The following is a 13,453-nucleotide window of genomic DNA, read 5'->3' on the forward strand; positions in this document are numbered from 1 at the left end:
ACGCGGCACCAATTTCAATTTTCGAATGTTCAAAATTTTATGTAATACAAGATTCGAAGCTCACCAACTCGTTTACGTATTGGATTGCGACATGCAGTTGTTGGACAGTCATTCACGTATTATCCACCTACTCTCTGGATAGTGACCAGACGAAGGCGTCGACCAACTGTACCGGAAAGTTCAAATCCCAAGTCTGGCCTTCTCACGAGACCCGGCCCAGTCTTTCTCTTTCTAATTATTCATATCACTTCAGAGTTGTAGGAAAATTAATTAGAAAACAATTTCTAGGAGTGATACAACATTGCAATTAATTAACAGAAGAAGAGAGGAAGAGGGTAAATCAAGATGGCGTCCAGTAAGATAAGAAAATCATACATAGATCTTTAATGGATCAAAGGTGGTCCATCCTGGAGTGCTATTTTTTTGCAGGATGACCAAAATTGCTCCATTAGAACATGCTAACGGCTCCTAATCAATATGGGTGGCGGGCTTAAAAGAGTAAGAGCACTGCAGTAGTGTCTTCCCACCCTGCCCTACCTATCAATGTACTAGCTTATAATACAGATTACGTTCCTCCGCCGAAGCTTGGGGGTGGCCAAACGCCACCACCCCCGCAATCAGTGGTTACGTAGGACATGCATGACAAGGGCACTAGACACAGCCCTCGGCTTCGGAGATCTCGCCTTGGCTCCTCGCTTCCCTCCCCGTCCGCTGAACCCTGTCATCATTCTCACCAATGTCGTTAGCTAGAACAAACCACCTCCCTCCTCCCATTTTTCTGAAATGTAAGACAATTGGGTACAAGGTCAATGCTAGTGAGATTACTTTTCTTACCCCTTGCATACTTATACTGCTCTTGTTGCGTGATGACTTCATGTAAGGAACGCTTAGTGTCTGCACATTATAAATCGAAAAAGCTCAGCACACATCCATGAATGGTAACGCATCAACAATTACTTGCACCTGTTATTTGATCTTGTGCTTTGGAAATGACTCATGATTCAGTAGTGCTCATCTATTTTTGAAATTAAACTTCTTATCCCAACTCCAAACTTTTTGGTTTGCTAGTACTTCATTATTTTGTGACACCCAAGAATCTCAATTATAATTTCCAAGCACACAACTGTTACTGCCATAAAACCATTCATATATAACTAAGGTGCCTCATACTATTACGCTATCAGGTCATTGTTTTATCATGGCCCACTTAACAAAGCAACTATGCTTCGGGGTCTATGAAAATTAGGTGGGTTTTTTAAATGAAATTATTTTTACTCAAAACTCATCTTATTACCCTACTGGAACCCTTTATTAAAGCGAGACTAGTAAGTCAATCACCAAGTCTTGACGTACAATTAGAGAATGTACTTGAATGAAAATTTTGAGCCTGGTATTAGTCCAACTCATGGGCGGGGTCTGGTGATGATCAAGGTTGGAAAGGGTTGGGGAAGGGTGGAGTCAACTTGAAGAACCAGAGAAAAATAAAAGTGAATGTACGCACGTACCATGGTAAAAGTAAAATACAATATAGAAGCGTAGACAAGGGAAACAAGCAGCTGAGCCCTAATGTATGTCTTTTTCTGTGTCAACAGGATCCTAAAAGAAACCATAGTGGAAGCCTACGACTATGAGCACAATATTCAGAGTCAGTGGCCAAATTTGACCAGAGGTCTCTGCGGATTTTTTATTTATTTATTGATATTATAATAAGGTTGTGCGCTATGGGTCAGAACTGATCACGAGACAGTTAGATAAAAAATCAAGGTTGAAGAAAGAATGTTGGGAAGGGAACGTACCTCGACCTGGTTTTGAAGGAATTTGATATATCCAATAGCCTCCATTAGTACAGATGCCGTGTCAGTCTGCAATATTCTCACCCCCCACATGCAAAAAATAGCCGTCATTCCCATTTATATTCGTTAAATAAATATATCATATATATCTTTTTGGTCTAAACACTCGATATTGCAACATCCTCAAATCCTACGGTTGGAGATGCAAGTGTTCCAAAGTGTCCAGACTCCAGAGTAGGTCAAATAATCAAACGAACCCTATTCTTCAAAAGGCATTTATGATGGTTCCTTGGCCTCTTTTATGCGAGTCACTCGTCCACATATATGGATACATGTTTGGGGTGCAGCAGCATACTTAGCCCTAACTCACTAGATAATTAACACACAATGACGGGGCGTAAAAACACTACCTTGCCAAATGGTGCCACCAGCTGCTGGAGAGCTGCAATTCTATCTCCTAATTTCTCTTTTCTAACCTGGTTGAATGCCAAATCCACACAAAAATATATCATCTCAGCTTCAACACCTGGCCATCATGATAAAACACTATTGCTTTAACTACATGAGTCGATTAATTTTTGGGCATGTACCTTAATGGGCGGGCATGAAGCGCGTGACTCCAACCGCGATTTCTTGGGTGTTGCTTGAGTTGCTTTTGGCTCCAAAAAACTGCTGGGTCTCTTTACTTCTGCAACTCCATTGGTGAAGGGTGATATCTTTAAAATGAAAAGAGTAAAGTTCAGTTGAATGATCATAGAAATCTCATCAAAGTCAATCACTGAATTTCTGGGGGGAAAAAAGAGAGAGATGCATGTGTGTATAAAGCTGTGGGTTATCCTTATGAAGCAAAAAGAGGAGGTTTTTCTTTTGGTGGTATTAGTTTATAAAAAACCATTTCTATAAAAGGGTATTAGCTTTGCTATTTTTTACTAAAAATATATGTAAGAACTTTTGGGCAAATCGCATCATGTACGCCATTTGTCTTTAGAATTCACTTCAATAGATGTATAATGTAGCCTATGCATTAAAATGCATAGGCTGAACTTGTATACAAATAACACAAATATACTAATCAGTGAACTCATTCAGGGAAGGAAGGTAAAGAATCCAATGTTGTTGTCTTCAAAGAACCTATACTAAGTAAATTCATTAGAGCAGCTGATCCAGACACTTAAAATAATGACAATGGAGTAACAACAATTATAGGTTTTTTTTACTAGTGGTGGTGGTTATTATGGCCTAGCATGGCTATAGAAACAGTCAGTACTCTACAAGAAAGAAGGGACAGGGAAAGTAAAAAATGAGGAAGTAGAAGAAGAATAGATAGTACTCACTTTACTAGAGCTATTTGATGGCCTGTTAGTTGATTGCTGCAAGTGATCAAGACCAAAAGAAAGACTATCTTTGAATAGGCCAAGATTATTGTGCGAGGGCTGGCTAAAAGTCCCACTAAATCTTGCAGAAGTTAATAGATCCAAAGCCTGCAAGTTCATGTCCAAGGAGCTAGAAATTGTGGAAGAAGGTTGACTCAAGTTTGAAATATTTATGGTAGGAAAAATCTGGCTGAAATGCCCTCTGCTAGGTATGGCTACACCTCCAAAACCAGTGTTACAGCTTTGAGCATTGGCGCAAAATTCTCCAGCTGAAAGTTGAAGCCCATTTATTTGACAACCAGAAGAAAAGGACTTGAGCAAAAGCTTCTCACTCAGATCATTCAAGTCTTTACTTCTTATGTAGCTTGTGGGAGGTAAATGGAGATCTTCAACAGCACTTGAGGAACTGTTTATCATTTCAGTGAATTTGGGGAAAGATTCTGACAGCTCTTCCTTAATCGTTGGATGCAGGTCGTGGGCTGACTGACTGGTGAAACTCCCTGCATTACTAGCCCAGTGAAAGCCTAAGTCTTGAACCACGGAACTGTTCAGTGGATGGAGTATACTGTCATTTTTCTGCCTTGAATCCCTTGGGTTGAAGAGAATCCCATTAAAATTTGGGTTGAAGCTACCGGTATTCCTGCGTTACAAGTAGCACCAGACATTTAGATTAATCTTCGGAAAGTAAACTTTATCATTAAAGAAGCAAAATCAAAGAAAATACACAAAGCCCTAATGAAGTGCATGGAAGAATGAAATAATTAAATAGACAACCCTAAACTTGAGTGATTATAAGATTGTTTTTGAATACCTCCGGAATAAGGTACTAGAATCACAGGAATTTTGTTATTAATTAAAACACTTCATACATTTAACAAGAACCTAACAAGAAAGTTTCAGGTTCTGGGCATTTTCTGATTGATGCACATCAAATCACCAAAGAAAAGTTTAAGAAAACAAGAGAGATTCCAAATTCTAAAGATTATTCATGATGGTACTGTAAATAGCCAATAAAAAAAAAAAGAATAATCTGCCTTTAAGCCTAAAAATTAGAACAAGTATAAATCTAAGGTACAAGACATATGTATTGGCTTGAAAGAGAGAGATAGATAGATAGATAGATAGAGAGAGAGAGATGAGGAGGAGGAGGATATGATGAAACTTACAAAATGATGTTAGGGGTCCAACCATGGTTGGAAGGTGCAGGTGCATAACAAGATGGGTTAGCAGCCAATAAAGGAGAAGACACAACCAGCTGGTCTTGGAGCTGATGTTGGTGATGCCGATTTGCAGACTCCATAATGATATTTTTAAAGGCTTGAAAATCCCAAGATGCGTAATTAAAATTTTAAGTGAGCTCCGCTCCAGGAATCTCTCTCACTCTATTCAAAGAAACAGTTCAGGTGATACCCACATCCTACCTTGCTTTTAGCCACTTTTCTGAGTTTCCTCTTTACTCTTTCAACTCTCTTCTTAAAGTAACCTTGAAAAGAAAGAAAGATAGAGAGCTTGAATAACCCATCTTCAAACTCTTCTCTCTCTCCCCCCCAACCTTTTTTCTTTTTTCTTTCAGCAAAACTTTTTGCAGCTTCACAATATAAGATTCAAAATCATCTGTATATCTTCCTTTCCATACATCTCTCAATTCTTTTCCTTTCTCTTTTTTTTTTCTTCTCCTTCCTTTTCTCAATATGTGCCTCTCTCTCACTCACTCACTCACTCACTCTGAGCTATGCTTTTTGCACTCTCAGCTGCAATTACAGGGAGATGATTATACTTCCCTTATGCCATGATTACCATACCTGCCTTCGATCCCAAGGCTTTCAACAAAGTTCTCTGAAGAGAAATGATAGCTACCATGCTCGCTGCCTCTTTCTCTCTCTTACCCACATGTCCAAAGGCCCCCCTTATATGCTCTCTCTCTGATCCCCTTAGCCCCAGTCTTATTATATGGGGTTGGCTCGCTGTCAATTCTCTAAACCAAACAGTTTTAACATGGATTATTCCCTCTCCAGTGTATTACATTTATTAATCTTAATGTTATTCTCATATATCCTACCTTTTCAAGTACAAACTATTCTAATCCTATGTCTGAGAAGAAAAGTAGTCATCCCCGAACCATACTCATCAAACAAAACCAAAACCAATGCATATATACTTACAATTTTCAGAACACCAGTGACCGGCCCCATTATCAATATTATCACAACATTTCCCTTTTATTTTTCTTTTTCTTCTTAAACAATTATATCTAGTTTGAGGTTTTTTTTAAAAGAAGGGTGATAATTGAGTGCATGATAATGCCAGCAAATCATACAAAGGGACACAATTGTCATTTCAGCAAGTAACGTGTGGCGTTTTGACAAAATCACCCCCACTTTATGTTGTGTGGGTGGTATGCTACAGGGCTCCCATACATGGGCCTCCATCCGGGCGTATGCTGCTGTTAAGCATCTCTAATTATCAGCCCAATGGATAAAAAGTGAAAAAGCAAAAGCGCTCTCGGTTTCAGATGGATTCTACTCTGGGTATTCTAGTCATTTTGCACCATCCACATCGTCACCCTGGTTGAATTGGGGCATGATTGTTGACTTAATTACGAAGCCATGATAAATTTATGAAATTGGAAAAATGTTGATTATTGGATAGATTTGTTGATCAAAGATTAAGATTTGATCTTGATGTTGGTGATGATAAGGGTAGGGGTGAAAGGTTTTCACAATGATATGGGAATGAATAAAGAGTACAAGAAACACAAGAAAAAAGTTAAAAACTCATAATTAAAAAAGATGGGGACCAGTGAAAAAGGCAAAATATTTTTGTGAAAATAACAACTGTGAACGCCCACGCCATGTATATTATAAATTTATAATAATGATGTTGATATGACATCACCATTCTGTAAGGATGAGGTAATATCAAAGGTGTTTGGCATCTCTCCGCTCCTCTGACCAACCATCTCAGGCGCCCTCTCACACCATCCCCACCAGTCTGCCAAACAATCATCCAACTTTGGAATTTAAAGAGAGAAAAATAATGCGTAAAATCTTGGAAAATTATCTCAGGCAAACGTACAGAGACGTGTGTCAATAAGAATCAGCTGTTTTATACAGGCTTTTTCTTTTTTTCTTTTTCTTCTTTGTTTTTTCTCTTTTGAATTGGATTTATATGTATGGTAGGGTAGCTCAACTGTATGTATTTTCCTTTCGGTTGTTGCAGAGGTAGAAAAGTTTTGCAGTATATTCAGGCCACATGCAAGGTCCAGTGATGGATACGCGTAGGGATGACTGCGGTCGGGTTGGGATGGCTCCAATAATGTAAACCTATTCTCATCCTGCTTAATGAAAAATATAAACAGATATTTGGATAGAAGTATTGAAATAAATTTGAACTCGGAAAAATGATTTTTTTTTTTCATTCTTTTACGGAAATGAAGTATTTGAGACATTTCTACCCTTTTTTTTTTAATCCTTTTAAAAACATTATTTTTCTTTCATTTCTTGTCAATATTCCTCCCATACTAATACCTTTTTTTTAAGTGAATTTCAAATCTTACAGCAAAGAACAACTGAATGAAGATTAAAATCTTACCCATTTCAAAAATCAAAAGGCAAAGTTTTCTCGTATTTCTTTTTTCTCTAAGATTCTCTCATCCTTCATTTTTCTCTTTGTTATTGATTAGGGTTTGTTGTAGTTTCATATAAACTTTGATAATGTTGAAGATGAGATTGAATAAAAAGTTGTCCAGGGTTAAATCTCTAAATTTTAGTTGATGTTGTTATAATTCTCTTGAAATTTATTGATTTTTGACATGTTTTTTTAATGAAAACCTTGGATCACACTTAACTAATTGAAGAATTAGGACTTCAACCTTAACACCTCATCATTTTATAAATGAAATTTAATTAGCTATATTACGTTCATATAAACATTTTTATTAAAACCCTTAGTACCTCGGTTAAGATTTTTTTTTTTTTTAAATGAAACTTAATTATATTATAATTTTAAGTGATCATTATGATTAAAAACTTAACTCTAGTTAAATTCTTTATAAATGAATCTAACCATTGTATATTATGAAAACCTTTTCTTAATTTACTTTTAAGTTTATGAGCCAATAATATCTTGAATGAGCAAAAAAAAAAAAAAAAAGAGTGATTTAATGTGTTATATATTTCTCTCAACTTTTTATTTATTTATTTTATAGTTGCAATAATGGTGAAAACATGATTTATGAGAAAAACATCATTTAAGAAGCAATGAAACTGAGTTAAAAGACAATTGAAAAAAAGAGAGAAAGTTTTAGTGTCGAGAAATTAAGTTAAATATAAAGTAATGTTGGGTCTTTTGGACTGTTAAAGATACAAATGAATAAAAAGATTAATGTGGATAAAGGAAAATGAGAGGGGAAAAAAATGCTTTTAGTGGGAAATAAAACATAAATGTGACCAATTTTTAACAAAATCAATGAAAGAGTCATTTTTGCAATTTGGGGAGTAATTTTAACCATCTAAAATAACCCAAAATATAAATGGGGGAAGGAGGAGAGAGAGGATAGGTATGAAAAATTCTTTGGCTTATTATTTTTAATTAAAATAAATATATTTTATAAATAAATAAATAATACTAGTTTTTTAAAGTTTATTTTTTTTTGAGAAATAATTTTTTATTATTTATATATATATTAAAAATAAGAAAATAAAAAATTAAATTAAATTATTTTTTATTTAACTATATATATGATCAGGATGAGTGGAAACAAGATAACATCATAATATGCTTTAAACCTGTCTTGGATTAAAAAAAAAAAAATTCTCAAATCCATCTTAAATTTATTTATTTTCATTTCAAATTCGTTCTGTTAGGGACAAAGAGGAACGGGAATTGAAAATCACATTTTAATACTCTCACTAAAAAGTAGACACCTTGCGGGATTAATAAATAAAATAAATAAATAAACTATGATAAAGTTTCACAAACACTTGACTTCCCATTAAACAAAACTCTTATAGGATTAGGACTTACAACGTGTATCATGCTTTCTAACATCTTTTTTTTTCTTGTAGCCTCCTTGGGATTTACAAAAGCTTAATAATTAAGGAAATAAAATAGCCTTTTTTGGGCTTAATAATTTGAGAAGATAACAATATGATGTGATTAGACCAGAGGTGATCTCCATCTAAATAAGACTCTAATATCATGTTGAATATTGAGCTTTTAGGAAAATTAGTTGTATAATGAATCCGGCCATTAAGGGTGAGTTGGGATTAAGAAAGAAAAAGGATCTCATTGTCCCTCTAGGAAAAGAGATGGAAGAAATTTATATATTATGAGTTTGGATTCAAAACACTCATTATGATGCTTTAGAGAAAGAACAGTAGTGTTCTCAGGCAATTTTCTCAATCATATATAATCCTAGTGGCCAGCAGCAACAACACTCTTTAACCCTAGCTATATATTATTGTGACATACACCTGTAACAACACCTTTCTTCACTACCTTTATCATTTTTCTATTTCCAGTCTCCTCCATCCCTCCTCAACGCGCGTACCCTGCACAAACTGCAAGTGCCGCTCATCCATCAACCATCTGTCTGCATAAAAGACTCAGCTTGAAAGAAGATGATGAGAAGGCTCTCTTTACTTCTTAGTTGCATTTTGGTTTGTTTGTTTGCTAGCTAGCTAGCTATCTAGCCAGAGAAAAAGAGAGATTAATAACAAGATTAATGCGTATGATTAAGCTGTGACTGATTCCATGAAACAAGGATTATAATTTATAATTTTGATATCATCAGCCCCCACAAAAGTTCACATCCGACGAAAAGTTGATGGGAGAATGTGAGAGATGATGGATCAGAGTATGGGCAAGCTTCACTTTGCTTTTAGCCCTTTCTCCTTTTACCCCGATCCACCAGCATGCCCACTTAATAATTTTTATTTATTTATTTTGGTTTTTTTAAAAATAAAAATAAAAATAAATAAAGAAGCTTTTTTCCTTTCCATTGAGGCATTGAGAGCTTCCCTTCCTTTTTCCATTCTTTCTCACTTTTTTTTTTTAAATATTTCCTTGTCTCACTATCTTCCAAGATTTATTTCACAAAGGCTGTTTCCATGTCGGATTTTGCAATTTATTTATTTATTTTTAAATCCTCCTCTCACTTTGATGATCTGTCCAGCTGAAAGATTCTTCCAAAGAGACTAAAGCTGGGTGGTTTGATTATTCAGCAAGATCGAAACCCAAATCCATTTCCTTACTAATAATTCACCCATCATCGTAACTGGTATTTAAATATGATTAAATAAATCATTAACTATAGCAGTCAGAAAAGGGCAGCAGAGAAAAGCAAAAACGCAAGAATCTACTTCAGAAATGTAAATATCGAAGACCAACCCTCGAATGAAAACATAATTTCATACATGGGTTTAAGATAATTGAAGCAACCAGTTGGTTTTGGACCCACCAAGAGCTCATTATTGGGGACTCCTTTTCCCCCAAATGTGAGACTCCTTTCCTTCAAAAGGCCATTGAATATTAAAGTTCCACAAAGTGATTGATTAAAAAGGGTGTATGACTTTGATTTGAAAACAACAAGCAGCCCCTTATATTAAGGTTTTTTAAAACCTTATCTTATACATAATTTGATGTAGAGACCATTCATATAACATCAGATCAAGAAAAAGGACAAGGGCTACATAGGACACAGCACAACATAGTCCCTAACCCTAACCCTAACCCTAACCCTAATCCTAACACAAATACTGATTCTTCTTGAATGTATTATTCCTAAACCTCTTATAAAACAACTCCTCCTATCACCCCTTTAGAGCCAATTTGCCATCATTGGTGACTTTAAGGGGGGTCCATCACCATCATCAAACTCAATCAACCTACTTTTTTAAGGGGAAAACAGTCAACTCCATGGTCAAAAACACTAATCACTGCCACTAATTAATTATAAATACACACTATTGCTATATAGTATTCATATTATATTATCATTCTTAATTATATTTGAGTACTTTACTGATTAATTACATGGGATTTAAGCTCTTTTTTGTCTTGATCTAGAAGGTTCTCATTAGTGTACAACTCCACATTCTTACCTAACAAATCCCAGTTAGCACTTAGCATTTCAAAATTCAAACATTTCTTGTTTGTTTGTTTATTGTTTTCCTATATGTTAGAAAATATCCAATCTTTTAAACATTTTTCAATGAAGCTCTAAGAAAGGAAAAAAAATTGAAGTAAGGTGTAAAAGGATAAAAATAAATAAATAAAAAATATAATTAGATTTCTATTTTTTTTATTATAACAAAATTAAAATACATTTTATTCAAGATAAAGAGACTAAAAATTACATTTAAAACCTTTAAAACTTTTTTGTACAAATAACATGTCATATAAGCATTTCTTTTATTTTTACAAAATAAAAGAAATAAATTATCAATAATTAGTTGACTGTGTTTTTAAAAAATTGACTAATATACCATTATTAAAATATATAAAATAATTTTATTAAAATAAAGATTTTATAAATGTTCAAAAATATTTGACTTTGCATGTGTAAAAATCATGCTTATAAATTATTTCATTTGCATGTCTTTTCATTTTTACTTTCTTTCCTTGTTTTTAATCAATCAGTTATTTAGTTGTTAATAATTTATAGATTTTTTTTTATATTAATGATATGTCTTTGAAATATTAAATTTCATGGTATGCTTATTGATTTTTTTAATTGTTTTTATTTATATTTATTTCTTAAAAACTGAGTTAATTTTTTAACATTATTATCAAATAAATAAATAATCAAAATGTACTACTAAAAAAAACTAAGAGTGTAAATGACAATGATTCTAAAAAATGTTTTTAACTTTTTAATCATAAATATTAAAAACGTTTCATAAAATCACTATCAAATGGATTCTAAATCAAATAAAATAGTGATTTAAAAAACATGTGGACGAAGGTAGAAAATAGAATATATGAAACAACAAAAATAAGTTGATTTATATGTAAAAGATCCAATCAAGATGAACAAGAATTCTTATTAAATTTAACTGACATATTATGTGGTGGAAATGCATTAATTAATTATTAAGAATTTATTTGCTCATGTGAAATTTTACTTTTTATAAAATAATTTTTTTTATTATCTAATAAAAAGGTCATAAAAACAATTTTTAAAGTTATGTTTGGTTCCAGGAAAGTATTAAAGAAAAGAAAAAAATTATTAAGAAAGACGATTTTCTCGTATTTGGTTATATCATAAAAAATACAAAAAAAAAAGTTAAAAACTTATACATTTTCAAATTATTCAATCTTTATATCGATAAGTTAAAATAAATTAAATAAGTTTGAAAAGATAAATAAAAATAATTTATTAATTTTAAATTTATTATTTATTTTCTCTTGGCTTTTTCTTTTCCTCTACTTTTCTTTTTATCTTCTTTCCCTTACATTTTCTCTCCAATTTTTGGTAAAATATATTTTCATCTTTTGGTATTTATTAAAAAAAGAAGTATAAAGTCAATCAATTTGCACCACGCAGAGGCAACCATTGATCTTGGCAATCCACCTTAATAAACACATCCCACTAAAAACTCCATATTTTTCAGTTCGACATCAGTGATGCCTTTCCTCACATAAAAATACATACAATACAATATTGACAAGGAAGTATTTTAAGTGATATTCTTGGCAAAGCCCTTAAAAGGAGGTCTAAAGTTGCAGGAATTAAAGCTGTCTGAGAAGAAGACAAAGTATTGGAGGCCGAGAATATATGCTTTACCTTGCTTAGGGTATGAAATCCAACACTAGGGGCCATGCTCATCTTGCTTTCCATTCCCACTCAGCCATTAATATTACCTTATTCTTCCTGATTCCCTCACATTCCAATAAAATGTACAGGCCTTTGAGGAACTGCACCACCACCACCACCACCACAACAGTGGCCATTGATCAGCATCCAACGATCCAGGTATCGCCACGCTTTGGTGTTTGTGTTCATATATCTATATATATATATATATAGATATCTGCAGGCATGCACGTCCACCATGGTTCTAGGTTTGCATGTTGGGTATGGGGATGAATTCCTTTTGCAGTGATGCATTCTCAGTTGCCCTCCAAGAACAGACCAAATTATCAGTCAATGTTATCGCCTTGAATGACTTTGGAAAAAGACTACTTTTACTGAGAATAAAGGGTTACATGCATTACATGTGTGATTCAACAATTGCCCAAATCTTTTAATCAACCCAACTTTTGTTTGGAAGGGAGTTGCAACTGTGGGTGTAGTTATGAAGAACAAGAGGGACGTTTGTGGGGTACAAGGATGAGATGTTATGAAGACCCTTTCCCTCTGGTGTGCTGCCCATTTTTTGTGGCAGTGAAATAAAGGGAGACTCCTGAATCATCACAACAGGAATGTGCGTGTGAGTGTACGTGTGTATGTGTGTGTGTGTGTGTGTCGGTCGGTCCATCTCCAAAGTTCAAAAATATAAGACCGGCTTTTCTACAGTGATCAACTTTATAGTAGTGAAAAGAGGACATAAGATTTGATTGAAAGAGGACAAGATTCTTTTACAGATTAAAGAACAATATGTTATATGTTGCCCCATAAAACCTGGGCACGACACATGATGTTCCCATCCCAACCCATCCTAAAAGGCCCAATCCTTGCTCTCTGCCCTGACGCCTGTATTCGACAAATAAATTTACATGAAACAAGCAACACATGAGGTTAAATGCAGGGTCTTGTGTTGAAGACCAGGAGCATGCTCAAGTGTTTGGAAATGACATTATAAGAATGAAATAGGAAAAATGAGAGTGGGGATTTAACATATGAATGATTGAGACAGCGAGAGGGTGAGGCCAACTTGTAGATTCAAATGCATGGGCATCAATTTGGGATTGCTCAGTAGACACCCCTCCAATCAATGTGTTCCTTATTTTAGAGTCCAACTCCAACTCCAACTTTAGGATATTCCATGAGCAGGTGTCATCACAAAGTATGGCTGTATTTTCAGTCTTAACCCCATATTAAATATGTCCATACTGATCCAAAACATACTAGAGGTTACTTGTCATTTTCAAATCAAAATCTCACACTTCTTAATCAGTCACTTTAAATAAAAAAAAATTGCATTCAATGTCCTTTTGAAACTTTTGGGCGAAAGAGTTTGCTGCAATTGCTTCATCTCTAACAATCTAAATAAAAAACATCACTCTCTCTCTTCTTTTTTTTTTTTTTTTTTTTTTCCAGGAAAAAGAGAGACAACAATGATG

The 13,453-nt window shown here is 34.1% G+C and overlaps 1 protein-coding gene across 2 annotated transcripts; it reads right to left on the bottom strand.

Moving 5' to 3' along the window:
* Positions 1 to 291: 291 nt before the first annotated feature.
* On the bottom strand, positions 292 to 5,101 carry LOC100260944 (transcription factor bHLH110). 2 transcript variants are annotated; one of them, XM_010666420.3, is made up of 7 exons: positions 4,333 to 5,101; positions 3,128 to 3,806; positions 2,384 to 2,509; positions 2,204 to 2,269; positions 1,797 to 1,862; positions 826 to 894; positions 292 to 718 (listed from the first exon to the last, which is right to left on the bottom strand). In XM_010666420.3, the coding sequence occupies exons 1-7, from the start codon at positions 4,464 to 4,466 to the stop codon at positions 566 to 568; spliced, it is 1,293 nt and encodes a 430-aa protein (XP_010664722.1). In that variant the 5' UTR covers positions 4,467 to 5,101; the 3' UTR covers positions 292 to 565. The 2 variants fall into 2 exon arrangements, with proteins under 2 accessions (XP_010664722.1, XP_002281118.2); XM_002281082.5 differs by having other exon boundaries at positions 835 to 894; positions 4,333 to 5,098.
* Positions 5,102 to 13,453: the final 8,352 nt, after the last annotated feature.

Source organism: Vitis vinifera, chromosome 18 (genome assembly GCF_030704535.1).
Source record: "Vitis vinifera cultivar Pinot Noir 40024 chromosome 18, ASM3070453v1".
Taxonomy (NCBI): domain Eukaryota; kingdom Viridiplantae; phylum Streptophyta; class Magnoliopsida; order Vitales; family Vitaceae; genus Vitis; species Vitis vinifera.

Coding starts and splice junctions, on each gene's coding strand:
- LOC100260944 (XM_010666420.3), bottom strand. CDS start 4,466: ATGGAGTCTGCAAATCGGCATCACCAACATCAGCTCCAAGACCAGCTG. Junction 3,807..4,332: donor TGGACCCCTAACATCATTTT/GTAAGTTTCATC, acceptor CTTGTAACGCAG/GAATACCGGTAGCTTCAACC. Junction 895..1,796: donor TCCTTCAAAACCAGGTCGAG/GTACGTTCCCTT, acceptor TATAATGTGCAG/ACACTAAGCGTTCCTTACAT.